This window comes from Adiantum capillus-veneris, chromosome 15, assembly GCF_014529385.1.
Source record: "Adiantum capillus-veneris isolate H3 chromosome 15, ASM1452938v2, whole genome shotgun sequence".
Lineage (NCBI taxonomy): Eukaryota > Viridiplantae > Streptophyta > Polypodiopsida > Polypodiales > Pteridaceae > Adiantum > Adiantum capillus-veneris.
Window position 1 is genome coordinate 139,397,027 of NC_140945.1, and position 22,126 is coordinate 139,419,152.

At 44.2% G+C, this 22,126-nt stretch overlaps 1 protein-coding gene across 1 annotated transcript in view; it reads right to left on the bottom strand.

Moving 5' to 3' along the window:
• Positions 1-1,584: 1,584 nt before the first annotated feature.
• Positions 1,585-22,126, bottom strand: part of SDG40 (SET domain group 40) — a 46,197-nt gene continuing 25,655 nt past the window's right edge. Inside the window, exons 3-6 of the mRNA XM_086483158.1 lie at positions 3,851-3,982; positions 3,630-3,770; positions 2,964-3,281; positions 1,585-2,896 (exon numbers count right to left, since the gene is read on the bottom strand). Coding sequence (XP_086339284.1) covers positions 2,159-2,896; positions 2,964-3,281; positions 3,630-3,770; positions 3,851-3,982 — 1,329 coding nt within the window. The 3' untranslated portion in view covers positions 1,585-2,158. The remainder of the gene's footprint in view (positions 2,897-2,963; positions 3,282-3,629; positions 3,771-3,850; positions 3,983-22,126) is intronic.

Here is a 22,126-nt window from a genome sequence, read left to right on the forward strand (position 1 = left end):
AGGAGGTACATGGTGCTCAAATCTCCAAAGATGTGGTGATGTAGCACTACTCCTTGTATAGAGTGAGACACCGCTTACTATACCACCCAATGATGGAATGGACCCCAAAATTTGCCCCATACCATAATCCCAAAGTGGAAAAAGGGAGCAATACAAGCAACAATAATATGAGATGATCTCAATTATTGAACAATAGCACACGCATAACCTTAATTTGTTATTTCATAGAAGAAAGGAGAGTGGAGAGATAAGACAATTAGAAGCTCCCCAAGCATGGAAAGTTTGGGAGCTTGCAAAAGCACATGTAGAAGCTTAGGGAGTGAAGAAGAAGCCTTGTAATTTATCTATAAATCTCTTGGGCTACTCAAAGAGTACTCAAGCCTCTTTCCTTAAGGTGAATATATTTGATGTGTAATGGTGGACTGTTTATAGTGGTCAAAGAATCCACTTTAAAGTAGCACCGATTCTAGCAATCTTGACAATCCTTTTTATTTTCAATTCAAAAAAACAAACTAAACAAAACAGTCCAAAATAGTTAGTGCACTATTTACCTAGGCTTCTACTACCAAGAAACACATGGTCTTAGAGGTAATTTTTTCTTTTATATACAATTGCCCAAGATTACCTTACTCTCTTTATTACCACGTACAGCTCTTTCGGCTAGAGCAAGAAATTGCTAAAAATCAAGTTACAAAGCCAGGAAGAACGGAACACCTTCCCCTAGCCTTTTTAATTAATGCACAACCAAAGCTTGGTATGTGCACAAGGCTCTATATGTTCGTATAGCATGCAATGCACATATCCATGTATCATAAACTCGTTTTTCGTCTTTTGCTTATGGAAGGCGATTATGCAGAAAGGGAGGCCACACCACAAGGGACAAGTATGTTCCTATCCAATTTACCATGGGGAAAGACGCCTAACAACAAAGGGAACAGAGGGATGAGGGAAGGGAAAAGTTCCCAACATCCAAAGCCCTATCGACTAAGCATCCCACGTCATCCAATAAGCAAATTTCGAATTGTAAAAGACTATTCAATGCTCTAATACTACAATTAATGTTTTATAGCGAAGAGGTTCAAGTTAGACCTTACCACAAAGGTCACCATGTGCAAGAAGATGTTGGAACATCAATTTGCTAAGCGTCTCCCGGCAAAGGTCCACAAATGAAGCGTTAATGTTATCAAGTCATGGAGTACGTTTCTGTTTACATGTCCTAGTACATGATGATATAACTACTGAAAGTAATGTGGGAGTGATGAAAATGTTGACAAGTGAAGACCCAAAAGTTCACAGGCTAGTGTCAAGAAGTGAAACAAAAAAAAAAAATCCATGGCAAGTGCAAACTAAACCAACACAAAGACATCGTCTGGTTAGATTAAAAAAGGAACTAAGGAGCTCTGAAGTCATGGCAAGGTATAACCATTAGCTTTACCATAAGGAAACCTAAAAATCAAAACTATACTCACAAGAAGAAGCCTCACATGTCTCTTAATGACAATTTGTAGCATATGACGTGTATCCTAGGATAGACAGCTCTCTCTCTCTCTCTCTCTCTCTCTCTCTCTCTCTCACACACACAAAGATTGAACCACACTCTTACCACCTCACAAATTTCAAACATATATGGTGAACAATAGGACAAAGCCTAGGACATTGACTCCAAACTGGGACATGAAATGTGAAGTGATGGAGCCCAGCAATTTCCAAACTAAGGGGGCCACCCAAGACATGCTCTGTAGCACCCCATCTAAGCTAAATTCATGAGTGCTCCAAACTGCCTTTGCTCCTGGAGAGGAATTTCTGCACTTGTGCTGGAGCAAACCCTGCCATTCAAAGACCACATGACACACCGTTGGATGCTGGCAACTGCAAAACAGAAGCTTTAGGTATAGTCAACCACAAGGCAAGATACAACTGAGGTGTTTGCCTGCATTAAGGAGTGTCCTTGCTTGCTGTTTTTACTTAATTCCAGTTGCTCTTTTACAGCAGTTTGCTCCATATTCAACCAATCGTTGGTTACAGGTGCCTGATAGCAAAACCCTTTTGTGGCTCCATGAACACCAATCAAAACTCTTGCCTTTGTGAACTCTTCAATACGATCATGCAAGAGATTTGGATGCCATCCCAATACGCAAAAAATAAGATATATCTTTCATCATTTTCTCTTCTCCCGACGTAGACGTAGTAGCTGTCGAACACAACGCGATATACATTTATGAAGAATCCTTTTGTGACAAAATCTCCAATTTATGGACAGCCACCATCTTTCCATCTGCATGTTTTGCTCTTTGCATGACCTTTTCCCAACATGGCAGCTTTGATCTTGAACAAACCTCCACAGCTCATCAAATATTTGCTCCTGCTCACTGGTGGATAAAGAGCTCCACCCACATACTGCATCCAGCAGCAATTTACGGCCTGCCGCACAAGGCGATTCACGATCTCCAATGAGATCAAGCAAACCTCTCAGCCCATCAAATGAGCTGCAAAGACTCACTATGTGACATACAGCTGAATCCATCAGCATGGTTGAAGGAAACCTTTTCAATAAAGTTGAGCATGTCTCTTTTAGTTGCTGATACACAATGAGATCATTTTCTATAGAAAGTTGCTGTCCTGATAGAGCAAGATGACCTTTGTGATGGCGAACATCTCCTGGAGCAAAATATAGGCGTAGCAATGCTAGAAGCTGAAATGATGGCCTACCATCAACTTCTATATGCATGCTACCATGCTTAATCGATCCAGCCAACTGCTCAGACAGTAGAGTTGATGTGAAGCCACTGAAGTTTTCTAACCTCACAAATACCTTGTCATTAGGGTTACAAGGCAGAATAAAGCCATAATGCTCCAGAAGTTCTAGATTGGTGTACAAGCCATAGCACAGAAGAACCTGAGCAAGCAGATTTTTATAATTAAGACTTGAAACAAATTAGGACTATAGCAATACTGCAGCTTACCTGATCTCCTTTCTTGTAGTCTTCTCGGGCATAGAAACAATAAGAGCATGAATTCATATCGTATCCCCCATCCGTAAGTCTATCTGTGAAATGAAGGTCTCCTCCAGCCTCATATAAATCGAGCTCACTTCCTTCTACCATACCCCTCTCCTCAACCAAAGAGAGATTCTCTACATGTGTGTCAGAAAGATTGCAATAGCTGGTCGCCTTAATGCCCTCAACATCAATATCTCCTGGGGGTGCATAGTTGAACAAGTCTCCCACAGGACATAATGTACCAGCACTGCTCCATGACACATGCAAAGTGCGTGAAGAGACCTGATTGTAGATTCTCGTCATCCGAAACAGGTACATGTTAATCAACTTAAGATAGCTTATTCATACACAAAATCTCTTTTGTATATAATCATTTTATTATATTTAACAAGCAGCTATGAACTTTTGTAATACATCTTTCTTTGTATACTTCTGTGCATTTCAAGAATCTAAATGATTGAAAAATGGTAACATTGTCTGCAAGTCTGCAGATACATCCAAGCCCAAGTACAAAGAGGATAATATAACAGGGAAAGCATTCAAGCAATAATTAACGTACATAATTGCTGGCTCCTCTCTATTTCCATCAAAACCACGAAGATATGGATGTGATGCGAAGTACTCACTCACTGTGGAGCATGCCCATTGCCAGGCCTTGAAAGTGACAAAACGGCCCTTCAATCCCAAGTTTTCCAGGAAGGGCTTAGTTTCCATCCACTCGTTGTGCGCTGTAGAGACAGCATGTTCAGCTGTCCAAACTGCATCTTCTGCCTGCAGATTTCTTATGCACAATGATATCATAACACTCTCCTCGGTGTTGACAATTCAAAATATACTATCAAGCCTAGTACCTGCAAGGCCTGAATTTGAAATTTTGAAAATTGAGCAAATGTATGATAGGATCGTGGAAGAGTCTTCAAGTAAACAAACCATCTAGACAATGGACCCTTCCCAACCTCTCTCAGTAATAGTGCAACCAATATCTGTACCAAGAATAAACAAAGACTGAGATGCTACACATAAACAGCAATACAAAAATACCATTAGCAGCACCAGGTTATTTCTAGCATATCTAAAACTCTGGCGTCTTATTGAACCGTCCAAACAACCAGATTTAAGTGTTCCACACAAGTAGACGTTGTCTGAGCTTGATGTGACTAGTAGCTCAACATAGTTGTCTCTATTCATTCCTTCTCTCAGAAATCATGAGAGGTGAAGGTGAAGTCAATTGTGCACGTTGCATTCCTTACGAAACATCCATTTTGGTGCTTCCTTTTCCGGTTCAGTTTACAGCCAAGATTTCATACAACTCACAACCCAATGGTTGTCCATCTTCTTCTTCTGCACCCGCACCCAACTCTATCCGAATAATTTACCCCCCAGGTGGTTGAATTCAAGCTCAAAGAGGTAAAAACCCGTGATCACGGATCGCCCCTTCTATCCATGGCATGGAATATAGAGTCGCACCATCAATGGACCACAACAATCCCCATTGAGCTCTGCACGCGTGAACTGCCAAGCAAGAGGAGCACTAGCCATGAAAGAGCGGGGAACACGAGGAGGTGGCAGAGCACAGAAAAGGGCGGGGGTGGAGAAGCTGCAGGTGGGGGAGCTCAGGGAGATAAAGCACAGCGGAAGCAGGTGATAGGAGGTGCCAATGCAATACAAGAAGGTGGAAGAGGGAGAGGTGTCAGGTGCAATGGAAGGGTTAAAGGATTTTAACTCATATCTAGTACTTTGCACAAACACATGGTTGCTTTACTGAATTGAGAGAACTAAACCGAACTGAACACAATGAACACGAGAGGCAAAGAGAGAGAAAAGAGAGACCTCAGACAACACATTGGTCCCAGCCACCCTCAAGGGCCCCCTTGCTCTGTTGCCAAAGCAAGTACTTGCTTTAAATTACTTGCACAAATGCTGATACAAATACCGAGCGTTTCGTGCCAATGTTGATACAAAAACGCTAAGGCTAATCTGGTGCAAAAACGTTGGGCTGAACTGATGCAAAAACGCTGATGTTGGGTTGCTGGATGGAAAAGCTAGGTACTAAGGTCTTGTGGGCGATGGATGCTCCTGCAGGTATTGGGTTTTGATGTGCTTAAAACTGAAGACCAGGTGACTCTTTTATGGGTTTTCTTGTCATTTGCCCTGCCTACTTTTTATAAATGTCATGTCAAAATCACTTATCAATAAATGGCTTAAGTGATTGTTCATATGCCTGTATGCTTAAGTGATTGTAATGTGCAAGTGAGGGTGTGCAACTATGACCTGCATGATCATGCACATCCTTCTAGAGGCTCACAAAATGCCACGCTAGATCCTAAGCTTTACTAACTAAGATTGATGTTGACCTATAGCAATAGCTTGTCCACGTGGCTCAAGCGCAATGCACATGTGACATTCCCCCCTATTACGAGTGAGACAAAATTGCCGAACTTCTTCCTGTGGATGCTTTTTATACTTATGATGCTAAATACTTCTAAGACTCATGGATGCATAAACCGATGAAAACTCCTCCAAGAAGCCAAGGCTATCAAACAGATTACCAATAAAGAAATGGGGAAGTTTGTTTACAAGCATATAAGTTGCAAATTTGGTGTGTCCCTAGAGCTACTTTCTGATAGAGGACAAGGATTTAGAGGAGAGTTGTTTAATTTCTTATGTCAGAAGCTCAATATACAGCATAGGTACATTTCTCCTTATTATCCACAATGCAATGGTCTTCATGAGAGGTTCAATGGAGAGTTGGTGAAGATCTTAACAAAGGTGACCCAGACATATGGGAAGACTTGGGATTCAAAGTTGCCTTGTGCATTATGGACCTACAGAACTGCTATCAAAACAAGCACAGGATTTTCTCCTTACCATGTTACAAACTGGTGACGTGGCTGCCCATGGTACACACACACACATGCCCCGACTGGCTGCTATGCTAATGTGGTTGCTTCAGATTTCCGGAATTCACGCGGAATGCTGACGTGGCATGACTAACGGACCCCCGCAATTTGAGGCGCAAAATCCGATGGAAGTTTCGGGCTGTTGACGTGGTAGAAGCGTACGGAAACTCCTACGCTGGCAACTTTTGGCTACGCAAAGCATAAGAGAAAGAGAGAGAGCTTTTGATAAAATTGCTGTATTTTTGCAAGGCTTTTGATTTTCAGTTTTTGGGGCTCTGCTTTTGGCATCCCTTGTAAAACCTTTAGCAGGGCTTCCACTTCTCAGAGCATCTGGATGTAGAGTCTGAGAGTGAGACCCTCCCACTCCCTTGTACTTTGAGTTGCAGATTAATACAAAAAGAAATAGCAAAAGGGGCGCCAGTCTTTGGGGCCGATATCTCTAGGCACGGAACTCCGCCGGGCCGTGCCGAATCAATTCTGAACTGTGAATTGTTTTGAAGCGAATTCCTGTCATGTCGAGGTAGAATCGTGTCCAAGTTTGTTACAATGGTATCATAGCGCGGCCAATTTCTCTTCTACCGGGAAATCCGATCCTTTTTCTAGCGCCACTTATAAATTCAAACAGAGACCAGTTGACTTCCTCATACTCAAAGGATGTTTATGTCACGTGACACATCCAGCCCTATGTGTCTGTGGACAAGCTACAGCATGAACAGGGTTCAGCCAGTCTTGATTTAGCAGTGATCTGGCACTTTTTGTGAGTCTATTCGTAGACCGTGCATGCCCACTCACTTAGTATAGATGCATATCCTCTAGTTGCACACAGCATGATCATCTGTATTCCCTTCAGAATCCATCAGATTCAGTCAGGGGAATTTTCCAATGCATTTAGCCTATTTTCCCTATTTTTTGTATTTTCACTTATTATTTTTAAGTGACTTTCCAACAAAAGTAGGTAGGGCAATTTTGCTATTAATATATAAGCAAACCCAAGTTAGCACTTTCTAGCAGAAGAGGCAACAGGAGCTCCGCGCTCAACAGGCACCTTCTCAGCAAGAACTCTCCAAGTTCCCCTTTGTGATCCCAGAACCCCCTTGGCGTTTGTTGGTCTCCTTCATCACCATACTCGGCCCTGGCATTTTTCCCATGATCACCAGCAATACCCAGACAAGGCAGTGTTTGTGGTTTTCAGCCTAGCGACCACCTCAAGGTTGTTTCCGTACGTACGTACGGTATGGTTCCGTACCGTACGGTACATCCGTACGGTATTCGTACGCACCGTACGATTCCGTATGTACTCGGAAAAAAAAAACCTCTGGAAAAAAAAAAATCGCCAACGGTGCCTATTCCCCGTGGTCGGATTAGGTGGGCGAGGCCTTTAATAAGTCCACCTATCCTATACTGGTTATTGTCACAACAGAGAATCAGAGAGTAGAACAAAGTCTCTGCACAGTGTCTGCACAGAGACCAACGAAGGATTTGCCGCCACCGATAAGGTTCTTTCTCCCTCCCTCCCTCCCTCCCTCTCTTTGTGTTTGGAGTCTGCAAGGAGGCACTCTGGAGTCCTGACCTCGCGAAAGATTGTAAGTTTTGTATTCAACTTGGAAGTGTGCGTTAATTGTGTTGCACAGTTATCTAGCGGTTACTTAACTTGTGGGGTGATTTTAAGTGTTTTCTGAAAGTTGTGGCTATGTTTAAGTATTGTGCAGTGTTTTTAAACTAGATAGGTTGTATATAAATTTGAAATTCTTTGTATTTTTAGCTTTTAAAAAATATACTACGAATTTTACGTACCTTATGGCCCAATCCATACGGTACAACGTACAGTACGTACCGAACACGTACCGAATACTACGTACCTTACAACCTTGGACCACCTTCAGATGCATTAGCGTTTTTGGATTTCATCAATAACAGACCCAGAACAGCATAGCATTTTTACTAACGCTCGGCAAACAGATCAGCGTTTTTTATTTTCAGCCTCAACTACAGCAATTTGTCAGCGTTTTCAGCCCTATGGGACAGCAGACAATTCAGCCCTAATTGGTTGCAATAGAACCCCCATTTTCAGCCATAAAAACGCAGCCAAAACAATCATTTTCAGCCACCGAAACAGTCCCGAAATTCAGCAGATAGAAGACCACAGATTTCAGCCCTAAAGTCGTCGTCGTCATCATCGGCATAGTCCCAAGTTGCATCAGTCCATTGCATCCGCATTGTACCACTTTGTGCAATCATAAGTAGACCACTCTCGCCGACAAAGTGGGGCCTTCGGAGGAGGGTTTTACAACGTCTCTGGTGTCGTATCTCTCTTCTCTCTCTATCTCTCAGTCTCATACACTTGCACGCACAGTGTCCATTCACTTTGTTCGTGATCATAGCACTTTCCATTAAGAACGGAAGGCTCTCCCTTCCATAAGAACTAAAAGGAACCTTGAGCACAGTTCAGAGCACTCATCTTGAGCAAAGCGCAAACAATCATTCCGCTGCACCTAACATTGGTATCAGAGCTTTGGCAGTATTTTGTATCACTCAAGGAAAGAACCACAAGATCCACATGAATTTTTTTTGCTTGTTGAGGTCACACGAACCCAAGCTCGCTTGGGCGTGTCGATTCCTAATCGTGTTTTGTTGAAGAGTGACAGGAATCCCAAGAAAGAAGGGCTTGTCCAGCCTCCCCTTGTGTCTCTTTTCACTCATTGAGAACGGACCGTGCACTTAGCGGCCAGCCAATCGACGTGAGGTGGGAAAAAGCAACCTTGGAAAGGAGTAGAACTCGGGTGAAGAGAAGATCCTTCTCAAACGCGATTTGCAAGCAAAAGAAAACCTCAAGAATCCAAGACCCACAAGAACCCAAGTTCCTCGTGAACTTAAGAACCCAAGATCCCACAAGAACCCACGACTTCAGTAGATGGTCATCACTCGAAGCGGAATGGATACTTCGCTTGGAGGTGATGAGCATGAGAGAGGAGAAGAAGAATTTTCCCCACCATGAGGTTTTTCTGACCCTTCCCCATCTACGTCAAGGATTGCACTAACTCCTATGAAGGAGTTGCCGCAGTTGTTTATGGACAAGAAGTAAGACCGAAAAACAAAAATAGAGCGTGAACATGAAGAAAAGATGGCAGCCATAGAGCGTCAATACACAGAAAGAGTGGCAGCCATACATCGCGAGAACAGAGCAAGACAAGCAGAACATGACCGCGAGACCAAAGCAAGAATGCAAGAGATGTTGCGACTCTTTTCTCAAATGCAGGCACAGATTCAACAGGATCAGGAAAAGGAGACTCTCTCAGTCTCTTCTTCTCCAAAGCATGACACACAGGAATTGCATGATTGTGTGAAGCATGATGATGATTTGATTGACAATGACTTGCATGATGTTTTGATTGACAATGATGAGCACCATGATTTGGATGACAAAGATAAGCATGATGATTTGAATGACATTGCTAAGCATGATGATTTGGATGCCAATGACATGTCAAGTGACACACCCCAACCCTATGTGTCCGTGGACGCTACACCAATTCCTATTTTTGGTTATTTTCACTTATTATTTTTAAGTGACTTTCCAACAAAAGTAGGTAGGGAAATTTTGCTAAGTTAATATATAAGCAAACCCAAGTTAGCACTTTCTGGCAGAAGAGGCAGCAAGAGCTTCCCGCTCAACGAGCAACTTCTCAGCAGTATCCCACACCCCCCCCCCCCCCCCCCCCCCCCCCCCCCAGCAGATTACCATCACCATCCTCTTCCAGACTTTGGCGTTTTCCCCCACAGCATCCAACATCGCCATCAAGTCCCATTGCCTTGCGTTTTCCCGCGACAAACACCGCCCAGCCATTAGCATTTTTACTAACGCTAGCTAACCAGCATCTTCACAGTTTTTTGCAGCGTTTTTCAGCATTGAGGAAACTGCAAATATCAGCGTTTTCAGCAGGTGCAAACAGCCTAAAAACGCAGCCTCACACGTACAGATCCTCAGCGTTTTGCCATCAGCATGACTGTCACGTTTGTGACTTCACTACATTACAATACTTACTCGTTGATGCAGATACGCGAAGTGCCATGCCAAGGAGAACCCCTACGCTTGGATGGTTGCCACTCTTCGCTCAAAGGACATGCCTCTTCGCCAAAAGCCACACTCCTTCGACAACTGGTCACACCCCTTCGCTCTACGAGTGCGACTCTTCGCCCAATGGTTGCAGCTCTTCGCCAAAAGGATGTGTCTTTACGTCTAAAGTCATGTCTCTTCACCAAGAGACGTGTCTTTTCATTTGTGTCTATTCGTCTCCTATATAAGGAGCCCTTGTATCACACATTCAATCAATCAAACACAGAGTCTTCTAAGTCTTGTTCTAAGTTCAGTTTCAGTTTCTTAAGTCTTAATCATGAGTTTAAGTACTTAATTAAGGATTAGCGACTAGAATCCTTACAGTGGTATCAGAGCAAATTTTTTCCCGGGACCCGAAGGTTGTGAGCCTCTCACCCTCGCCGCTACTCTCCCCCCCCCCTTCCCGGAGTGACATGGAAGCAGAAGAAAGGTGGTACGCATGTGCATACGAGCATATGAGGTAACCTAAACCTTATTTCTCAATTCTGTAAACTGAAAACAGAACACAGATGTGTGTGTGCGCGTGCACGTACCCGTGAATGGTGATGCTGGTGGCCCTGTTGTTGCCCTTTCGAGGGATGTACCCTATGGCTGTCCCTTCGTGTTCGCACCCTTTCCCGCCGGCGTGCCTCTACGTGCTCGCACCCCTTGACGTATAACCTGTTGACTGCCGTGCCTCTTCGCTTGCTACCCATTGGCGCATGAAACGCTGGCTGAATGCTGGGTTGAATTGAGCATATGCGTTGGCAGCCAGCACCCCCGTTTTCTCCTGTACTCACACCCCTTCCCAAGCGGCATGACCTTTGGCGCTCCTGGCTGTATTGAAACATAAAGTGCCGTACCTGTTGGCTGAAAGTTTCAAGCACCTCTTCGCCGAGAGCCGGTGCTCGCACCTCTTCACACACCCCTCGTTGGCTGAATTGCTGAAACGCTGCCATGCTGAAACGCTGGCTGAAAACTCTTCGCTGGCCTGAAATTCTGAAGCGCTGGACTGAAACGTCACAGGCAGCAATTCGCTAAATTTTTTTTTTCTCTTGCGCTGATTCACGCTGCTGGGCATTTTGTTGCGCTGAATTTTAATACACCAAGTGGCCTTTAATTTTAAAGAGCTTAATTGGCCAGCCAGCCCCAATTTTTTAAAAAGCCCATGTGGCCAGACCTTTTAAGTGACCAGCTCTAAACTTACCCAATGTGAACTCACTAAGAGTTACATTAAAAGAAAATGGGACAACAATGTGGCTTGTTCCTTGTGGGCAACGGTATTACTCGTGTGTTCTCTTTCCGCATAGCCCTCACCATTGGCTCCTTGCACGTGTGGGGCTCCCTCTACCATGGACACGGACTTCGAAATTCCGATACCCTATCTCTTGTATATAGAAAAAGTTCCCGCTAGCAAACTGTGGCAAATTTGTTCCCTTCACGAGATTCTTGTCATTCCGGATTCACCCTACCCAAGTCGGAGGTTATCATTATTCTCGATTCCCCGACTCCAAAGCCGAAACCTGTTCTAGACGCAGTTTCCGCTCCCAGCTTATTCAAAGAAACAGTTACTTTCGCTGAACAGTCGACATGGCCGAATCACACAATGATGACGACAATATTTTACCCGAGGATCCAATAGCAGTTCTCAAAAAGCAGATGATAGCAATTTCATCAAGCCTCGCATCGATTCACACTCGCTTGGATCAAATGCAAATGCAAACCCCTTCTCGGAGTCAACCAACAACTTCTCCAACAATACATGCATCTTCTTCCGACGCTTCAGTGGTCGACCAGAAAGAACCACTCAAACATAAGCCTTCGGAACCAAAATTTTCTCACCCAAAGCATGGTTTCTCAGAGACAACTAGACGCAAAGTACCTTCGTGCGAGCAGCAAAAGTCTCATCATGAATATTCTTGGAAATGCTACAGTTGTAAGCAACCAACTTCTTATTCGAATCATCAACAACAAAAGCAGCAATATAAAGCTTCCAACAGATCATCAGCAATATCAAGATGGGCTTACTTAGTGGCACATATATCCGACCCTAGTCGAGTACTCGGTCGTGAATGCTGCGACGCTAAACAAGTTCCCCTTCGCGAGCCATGCCCTACATTTAAGTCTTTCTTATCTGATGGTGGTAAAGTTGAAGATTTATTGATCCTTTCCTTGTGCAAGAGGATCCTTCAGAGGTCTAAGAGGCAACACTTCCCTCGACCTCCCCCTTCTCAATTGGAAGCCTTAATACCCGCTGAGAAAGCTGAAGATTCAGAAGATTCCAGTTCTTACGTGACAACCAACAAGCACATAACCCCTTCTTTGGCCGTGATCCAGGAAGAAAAAGTAGCCTCCTCACCGCCCTTGCAGAACCAAGTCTTTGTCTTTGAACAGATACCAGATGCTGTGGTGAATGAAGATTCTTCTTCAAACTTGAAGACTTTAATCCTTACCTTCAGCAGTGCAAAGGATAAAGCAGATACAGACTCTTGCAACACGACTTTAGTCGCTGCAACTGAATTGTTGGACACAACTTGTTCTATTGATAAACCTTTACAGATGGATATACCTTCAAAAACTAATCTATCTCAGTCTACAACATCCCTTCAGGAGGATTTTACTGTTCCAAACAAACCAATGGAATACCTTACAAATTTCCAACTTCAACAAAAAACGCAAGTCAATTTACCAATTTCACTCGAAGCAGATACAGATTCAATCTTTTATTGGACAAAGCTCGAAGTTACAAATGACTTTGACAAAAGCACTAATCAAGTTGCAGATGTGATACTGATACTTTTGAAAAAGATGAGACAAGTTGCAAATATGATCAGTTTTCAGTTTGGCAAAATAGTCATGATCAATAACAATGCCATGACGTGGGAATTAACAAAAAGAGCTTTGGATGCAGAAGCACAACAACAATACATTTCCTCCTCCCGGAGTTTCTACAACTACCCTCAGTTTTATTTTAAGAGGGAGGGAATGTCACGTTTGTGACTTAACTACATTACAATATTTACTCGTTGATGCAGATACACGAAGTGCCATGCCAAGGAGGACCCCTACGCTTGGATGGTTGCGACTCTTCGCTCAAAGGACATGCCTCTTCGCCAAAAGCCACACTCCTTCGACGATTGGTCACACCCCTTCGCTCTACGGGTGCGACTCTTCGCCCAATGGTTGCAACTCTTCGCCGAAAGGATGTGTCTTTACGTCTAAAGTCATGTCTCTTCACCAAGAGACGTGTCTTTTCATTTGTGTCTATTCGTCTCCTATATAAGGAGCCCTTGTATCACACATTCAATCAATCAAACACAAAGTCTTCTAAGTCTTGTTCTAAGTTCAGTTTCAGTTTCTTAAGTCTTAATCATGAGTTTAAGTACTTAATTAAGGATTAGCGACTAGAATCCTTACAATGACCCCCCGACAACTCCACCATTTTCAGCTCTTAAGATAGCAGTAAAACAGTCAATTTCAGCCCCGAAACAGTCCACGAAATTCAGCCAATAAAAGATCACAGATTTCAGCCTAAGTCGTCGTCATCGGCATAGTCCAAGTTGCATCAGTCCATTGCATACGCATTGTACATCTTTGTGCAATCAAAGTAAACCACTCTCGCCGACCAGAGTGGGGCCTTCGGAGGAGGGTTTTACAACCTCTCGGTGTCGTATCTCTTCTCTCTCCTTCTCTCAGTCTCATACACTTGCACGCACAATATTCACTCACTTTGTTCGTGATCATAGCACTCTCCATAAAGACGGAAGGCTCTCTCCTTCCCTAAGAACTAAAAGGAACCTTGAGCAAATATAGATCACTAATCTTGAGAAAATACAACATTCATTCCGCTGCACCTAACATTGGTATCAGAGCTTTGGAAGTGTTCTGCATTACTCAAGGAAAGAACCACAAGAATTTCTTTTGCTTGTTGCGGTCGCATGAACCCAAGTTCGCTTGGGCGTGTCGATTCCTAATCGTGTTTTGTTGAAGAGTGACAGGAATCCCAAGAAAGAAGGGCTTGTCCAGCCTCCCCTTGTGTCTCTTTTCACTCATTGAGAGCGGACCGTGCACTTAGCGGCCGGCCAATCGACGTGAGGTGGGAAAAAGCAACCTTGGTGCGAGCGCAAGGCCACCAAGGGGTGCGCCCGCAGAAAAGAGTAGAACTCAGGTGAAGAAAAGATCCTTCTCCAACGCGATTTGCAAGCGAAAGAACACCTCAAGAACCCAAGAACCAAGACCCTCAAGAACCCAAGTTCCTCGTGAACTTAAGAACCAAAGATCATAGTACATGGTCGTCACCCGAAGCGGAATGGATACTTCGCATACAGGTGATGAGCATGAGAGAGGCCGCGAAGATTTTTCCCCACCAGGAGACTTTTTTGACCCTCCCCCTTCGCCATCTATGCCACGAGTTGTTCTAACTCCTATGGAGATGATGGTCAAGTCAATGACGGACATGATGCTGGCACAACAAGAAGCGACTCGCGTCACTTTGGAAGCGAATCGCGTTGCGTTGGCACAACAAGATATCAATCGCCTTGCTTTCGAACGCGAACGCGATGAACGAAATGAACGAAATGAACGAAATGAACGAAAAGCAAAAAGGGACACCGAGCGTAAAGCTCAAAGGGCTACGCACTCAAGAATTTATTTCCCACGTGCTAGCCTCGGAGACCGAACCACCCAAAGATCCTGGAAGTTCATCAAGTGACGCAAGCCACGATGCGGATTCCAACCATCCAGTCACAGAGAAGTTGACTTTTAGTAAGTATGACGGTAAGATGGATGCTACAATTATTCATTCTTGGTTGCATCAATTTAATACTTATTTTGCGACAACTAAGAAGACAGGAAATAACAAAGTTTTGACGGCAGCTATGTACCTTGCCGGTGATGCCATCAATTGGTACCACGCATGGCAAGAGGCACAGCTAGCTGCGCACCTAGAGGCAGCCGACGATTTCACGCCCCTCTTTTAGTTGGGCTGATTTCCAAGACGAGCTCAAAGCGCGGTTTATGCCACCTCAGTACCTCGCACGATTGAAGCACGATTGGCGCGCTGTCAAGCAAAATGGTATGCCGGTTATGTCTTTTTCTAATCGTGTTTTGCAGCTAGGTACCCAATTACGCATGTCGGATGATGAACGCAAAGAGGCATTCCTTTTTGGATTAGACGACTATATCAAGTTCAAATGTTTCATTCGTGATCGTTTCCTGTATTTTAGTCAACATCGTTATGTGATCCCTTTTCCTAGGCATGACATATTGTATGTTGAGCACGTTTCTCTCATGGATGAGCACGAATGTATGCGGATTTTTCATGAAAAGCTGAAAAGTATGTATGTAAGGAAGTCACATTCTATGTCTCTTCCTTGGCATGACACAGTTGTAGACAGAGAGCATGAAAGTATGAGCACCAAGCGTGGGCATTTCCATTGTGTTTTGCCACGGTTGATTGCTCTAGATCATACGAGAAAGATTCGATCTCATTGTTTGCGTGTATGTGGTGAACGGGTTGTCACTCCATCTCTATGTTCATCTACATTGCATACACAGTCTTTAGAGAAGACAAGATTTTTTCCATTCAATTTACATGGAATAGGTATGTTCATGTTTTTGTGTTGGAAGTGGTTTCAGCAATTTTCAGCCATGGAGATTCTTGAAGACGAAAGAAGCACGACTCTAAACGAAGTTGAAGCATGAAGGAGCCACATAAGACTTTGTGTCGCTTTCGGAGCGGCCCAAAGAAGCAAGCATTGCAGACCGTTATGAAGTTCAAGTACCGCACGACTCACACCTCAAAGTGGGCCGACGCAGAGTCCCTTCCAGGATTCCGGATGCTATCGACGATCTCCCTCGACGCCATATAGTTCGGTACCAGTACCTCACTTTGAAAAGGAGGGGATGTCACGTGACACATCCAGCCCTAATGTGTCCGTGGACAAGCATGATCAGGGTTCAGTCAGTCCAACCACTCTAGATTTAGCAGTGACCTGGCACTTGTTGTGAGTCTATTCGTAGACCGTGCATGCCCACTCACTTAGTATAGATGCATATCCTCTAGTTGCACACAGCATGATCATCAGTATTCCCTTCAGAATCCATCAGATTCAGTCAGGGAATTTTCCAGTGCATTTAGCCTATTTTCCCTATTTATTGTATTTTCACTTATTATTTTTAAGTGACTTTCCAACAAAAGTAGGTAGGGCAATTTTGCTAAGTTAATATATAAGCAAACCCAAGTTAGCACTTTCTAGCAGAAGAGGCAGCAGGGGCTCCCCGCTCAATAGGCACCTTCTCGGCAAGAACTCTCCAAGTTCCCCTTGGTGATCCCAGAACCCCCTTGGCGTTTGTTGGTCTCCTTCATCGCCATACTCAGCCCTGGCGTTTTTCCCATGATCGCCAACAGTACCCAGACACGGCAGCGTTTGTGGTTTTCAGCCTAGCGACCACCTTCAGATGCATTAGCGTTTTTGGATTTCATCAATAGCAGACCCAGAACAGCAGAGCGTTTTTACTAACGCTCTGCAAGCAGATCAGCGTTTTTTATTTTCAGCCTCAAGTACAGCAGTTTGTCAGCGTTTTCAGCGCTATGGGACAGCAGACAATTCAGCCCTAATTGGTTGCACAAGAACCCCCATTTTCAGTCATAAAAACACAGCCAAAACAATCATTTTCAGCCACCGAAACAGTCCCGAAATTCAGTAGATAGAAGACCACAGATTTCAGCCCTAAAGTCGTCGTCGTCATCACCGTCGTCGTCATCGGCATAGTCCCAAGTTGCATCAATCCATTGCATCCCACTTTGTGCAATCATAAGTAGACCACTGTCGCCGACGAGAGTGGGGCCTTCGGAGGAGGGTTTTACAACGTCTCTAGTGTCGTATCTCTCAGTCTCATACACTTGCACACACAGTGTCCATTCACTTTGTTCGTGATCATAGCACTTTCCATTAAGAACGGAAGGCTCTCCCTTCCATAAGAACTAAAAGGAACCTTGAGCACAGTTCGGAGCACTCATCTTGAGCAAAGCGCAAACAATCATTCCGCTGCACCTAACAGTTTGCAAAGCAAGAATTAGAAGAGGTGGTTGATACACGAATTTCTCAGCTTTTTGACGTGCAGAACAAAGTTGAAAAGCACGACAAAAAGCAGAAGAAAGGAACTAACTTTCCGGGTTATTTGGGTCGTCAATCTGCTTTCGCCTTGGCAAGAAAACAAAAAAGCATGTCAGATTTGAAGGAGTATCCACTTCTTCTTCTTCTTCTGACAGTTCTTGTAGCTCTTCTGACTCGAGCGAAGAAGATAGAAAAGGGAAAAAAGCGAAGCAAAAAGCGAAGCAAAAAGCAAAGCTTCGGAAAGGGCAAGAAAAAGGCAAAGAAGCCTAGATTTCGCCCACTTTCTGATAGTTCTACAGAGGACTCGTCTTCAGACAGTTTGGACCCCGATGATCATAGATTCTATGCAAAGAAGAAGAGTTTCTATAAAGCCAACCAATATGACTTTCTCGAGGATCAAAGCAAGAAAGCCCGAGAGTTTAAAGAAGGTGGACGATCAATTAAATTTGACACGTTTTCTGGATTTCGAGATGCTTCGAAGGCTTTGGCCTTCATACAACAGTTTGACATAGCTTTCTCTGGAGGACATTACTCAAAGCACTCCAAGATTCGGATGGCTGCCTCTTACTTCAAGGGAAATGCTCGAACTTGGTGGTCCACTCTACTGTTGAACAAGAAAGCACCAGTTAAATGGCTGAAATTGAAAAGGCTTTTTATTTCTTCTTGGTTGACTCCAAAGTACGAACACGACATACGAACTGCTTGGACCATCTTCGGAAGACCACGAAAGATTCATTGGACGCATATTGCGAAAGATTCTGGAGCTCTTTTCTACCAACCTCTTCATTTCAGAAGATCTCGTTCAAAGAACAGATTGAGCGGTTTACCTTGGGACTTCCTACAAAGATCCGAGATCGCTGCTTAGAGCAAAAGTCAGATTCCATTCAGGAACTGATGAGGCATGCGAAACAGGGTTTTGCCATTCATTCAAGTAGTTTGACCTACCCCACAGATGAAATCATGACGCAAAGGACCGAACAGACGTCGAAGAATGAAAGTAGAAAGAAGAAGAGCAATCCAGAAAAGAAAGAAAAGGATGCACGACCCAAGCTCACTCTTCGAGAGAGAGCTCTCTACATCAAAGAAGGGAAGTGCTTTGGATGCGGGGAAACGGGGCACATCCCCACGAAGTACCCTAAAAAGGCACCAAAAGAACAGAACGACAAAGATGAAGACAGACCTAAGGGTTCAAAAGAAGCTGAGGAACATGGACGAAAAGGCAAGATGAAAGCAAGATTGGTGTCAGATTGCATGGGTACTGACCCAAGCACGATCGATGAGAGTACAGAACTTTGCCGAGCTTGGGGCAAAGTGAAAGACCAAGAAGCCCTAACTTTCTTTGATGGAGGAGCCAAGGCCAACTTCATTTCACCTGAATTGGCGGCGCGGCTCGAGATCACACCTGATCGGGTGGGACCACTAGCAGAGGCAGTTCTAGCGGCACCCGACAGGGACGTAGCCATTACACCTATCATTGGCAAACTTAAGTTGCATTGTCAGGGGTATTTAAGGCAGGAGGACTTCTACATAATGTCCTTGGAAGGTTGTGATGTCCTCCTGGGAATTCCCTGGTACCATAAGAACAACGCCATGGTCGACTATCAGGCGAGAAAAGCGACTTTGACTACAGAGAAGGGCCGAACTATTGTACTTGATGTGAAACTTAAGGGCGAGTCTGTCCCTATTGTATCGGCTTCGGCCGTTTCCAAATTAATGAAATCCAGTCTGTTTGTTTACTCGATCTTTTTGAAAGAGTTGAATGATGAGAATAGGACAAATATGTCTGAACTTGATAAAGAATGACAAGATTTTCTCAACAGTCATGCTGATTGCTTTTCAGAGGGCTTGCCAGGCGAGTTACCACCAGCTCGTCCTGAGGATCATACCATTGATCTGATACCTGGAAGCACACCACCAAACCGGCCACCTTACCGTGTGAGCCGAGCCCAGAATGAAGAGATTATAAACCAAGTGAGGAAAAGGGTCTTGTCCAACCTAGTACTTCACCGTATTGCTCTCTGGTGTTGTTGGTTTTGAAGAAAGACGGATCTTGGAGAATGTGCATCGATTATAGAGCTCTCAACAAAATCACCATCAAGAACAAATTTCCAATTCCTAGGATCAATGATATTCTTGACCGACTACAGGGATCCTCGTGTTTTAGCAGGATCGACTTAAAGAGCGGATATCATCAAATTCGAATCGCGTCGGGAGATGTCTACAAGACAGCTTTTCGGGCGACTTTTGGGTTATTTGAGTTTTTGGTGATGCCTTTTGGCCTAACCAATGCTCTTGCGACATTTAACCGGATGATGGACAGGATTTTTCGAGAGTACAGACTATTTGTTGGCACTTTTGACGACATCATTGTTTTCTCCAAGGATGAGGCAGAACATAGAGAACATCTGCTACAGGTCTTTCAAGCATTACGAGATCACAAGTTGGTGATTAATGCGAAGAAAAGTGAATTTTTCCTAACCGAGATACATTTTTTGGGACACGTTGTCTCAGCAGCAGGAGTGCAAATGGACCCGGCCAAGATAGAGACTATCGTGATAGGCCCGATTTGAAGAATGACCATGAAGTTAGAAGCTTCTTTGGCTTGTGTTCGTACTACAGGCGGTTCATTAGAAAGTTTGCAGAGGTTGCTTCCCATTTGCATATGTTGACGCAAAAAGGAGTCCCTTTCTTGTGGGGACCCACAGAGGTGACTGCCTTTCAGACAGTGAAAGAGAAATTGACTACAAGACCAGTTTTGACTTTGCTGGATTTGCAAAAGTCATTCGAAGTCAATTGTGACGCTTGCGGTCGTAGTCTGGGTTTCAAGGTCGGAATTGACAGCACAGATTTATGAGAAAGAGCTTTTGGCGGTCATCCATGCTCTTACTCCATGGCGACATTACCTACTCGGAGCAGATTTTACGGTCTTCACAGATCATCAGAGTTTGCGCTACTTCTTGTCACAAAAGCAGCTATCGGAAAAGAAGATGCGGTAGGCGAACATCTTGTCACAGTTTCACTTCCAGATTGTCCATGTGTAGGGACAAAAGAATTTGGTGGCAAATGCTTTGTCCTGAAAGCAGTTGGTTCTGGCTATTTCCGTGATACATCATAGGAGCTTCGAGGATATGGTCGATCAATATGCCACAGTTAAGATTTTGCAGATAGTTTCACTTGGATATGGAATAGGGAGATCGTAGCGGGATATTCCATTCGGGATGGCTACTTGATGAGGAAGACGATGTTGTGCGTTACACAACTGTTGAGGGAAAAGATTTTAACCGAATGCCACTGTCCACCTTTTACGGGTCACCGCGGCATAGCTACCACCTTGAAAGGTGTGGAGAGATACTTCTTTTGGCCAGGACTCAAGAAGGATGTGGACAATTTTGTACACAGTTGCTTGGTATGCCAGAAGGTCAAGTTTGACAGGCATAAAGCACAGGGATTATTACAGCCTTTACCCATATCCACCCGCCCCTGGGAAAGTATTGCAATGGATTTCATTTTTTATCTCCCGAGAACACAGAGTGGTCACGATGGTATCTGGACTATTATTGACAGATTTAGCAAGCAAGCTCATTTCATTCCAGTGAAGAAAACAGTGAAGCAAGATCACTGAGCGAGACTGTTTGTGGCCCAGATCTTCAGATTACATGGCATGCCTGAGACGATTGTCTCCGACAAGGACCCCGTATTCACGAGTTTGTTTTGAAAGGCTATTTGGGAGAACATTGGCACGCGGTTGCAGTTCTCGTCATCATTCCACCCGCAGACTGACGGGCAATCAGAGATTGCCAATTCAGTGGTACTAGATTTATTGAAGTCTTACATCTCGGATCAAAAGACTCGATGGGAAAAGTATTTACCTTTGGTGGAATTTGCCTACAATAACACAATACACTCTTAGACGGGGAAGGCGCCATTTGAGATTATTGAAGGTGCTACGAAAGGTTCCACCCTTCCTAAGCACGCAAGATAAGATTTTCGAAGGCAATGAGTACACGTGTGACTTGGACACAGCTTTTGCAAAGGTCCGCGAGGCTTTGCAGAAATCTCAGGAAAGACAGAAAAAGGCAGCAAATCGTCATCGTCGCGATTTGAAATTGAAGGAAAACGATTGGGTGCTCTTATGTTTTGAGAAGGCACGCCTAAGAAAGAAAAAGGGAAAGGAGAGGCTTTTTCCAAAGCTTAGTATGCCATACTACGGACCTTTCCAGATCTCCGAAAAGATAAATGATGTCTCCTTTAGACTAAAGCTGCCCGACACCTGGAGAATTCACAATGCTTTTCATGTGAGTCTCTTGAAGCCTTATAAAGGCGATGTGCCCGAAGATGGGGAGCCTGATGAGCAACCCAAAGTGGAAGAAAACGAGGAGATCCTTGTTCCAAAACAGATATTCAAACCGGCCCTTAGTGGGGCGGTGGGCTTTGGCTTTCACCCGAAATTCTTTACTTTAAACACACACAGAGAGAACGTGCAAAGGAAACCTGCGACGGGAATTAACACTTAATACACACGGCTCGGAAGCTAGAATGCTCCGAGCAGACGCCGACAACCTGTAGGCCCCAAAATTGGCGCCCCTTTTGGTATTTCTTTATACTTTGAGAGGGTAAATTTACAAAGTAGAGTCCTGGGAATCCTTTACCTGTATCCAACTTGGCCAAATTTTGGCAACGTAACAGCCCCAAAACTTGCGCGAAACCAATTCCCATGCTGGAACTCACTTGACACTTTTACTGGCATAAACCCTCTGATTCCTGCCCAAAAATAGTAAATTCAGCACATTGTATTTACTAGTTTTTGCCCTGTTTTCAGCCCCAAACAGTCCCCTAACTGTCCTCTGCCAGTGGGGCACTATTCCCAATGGTTCTGGCGTCCGTATGGCTGAAAAACACTCAATTTACAGCGCATACACAGCATTGAAAATGCACCTATACGGTGAGGTTATGACCCTCACCGTTGCCTGCTTTGGAGTAGCAATTAGCTACCCCTGTTACTGCTCAAGGAGCCTC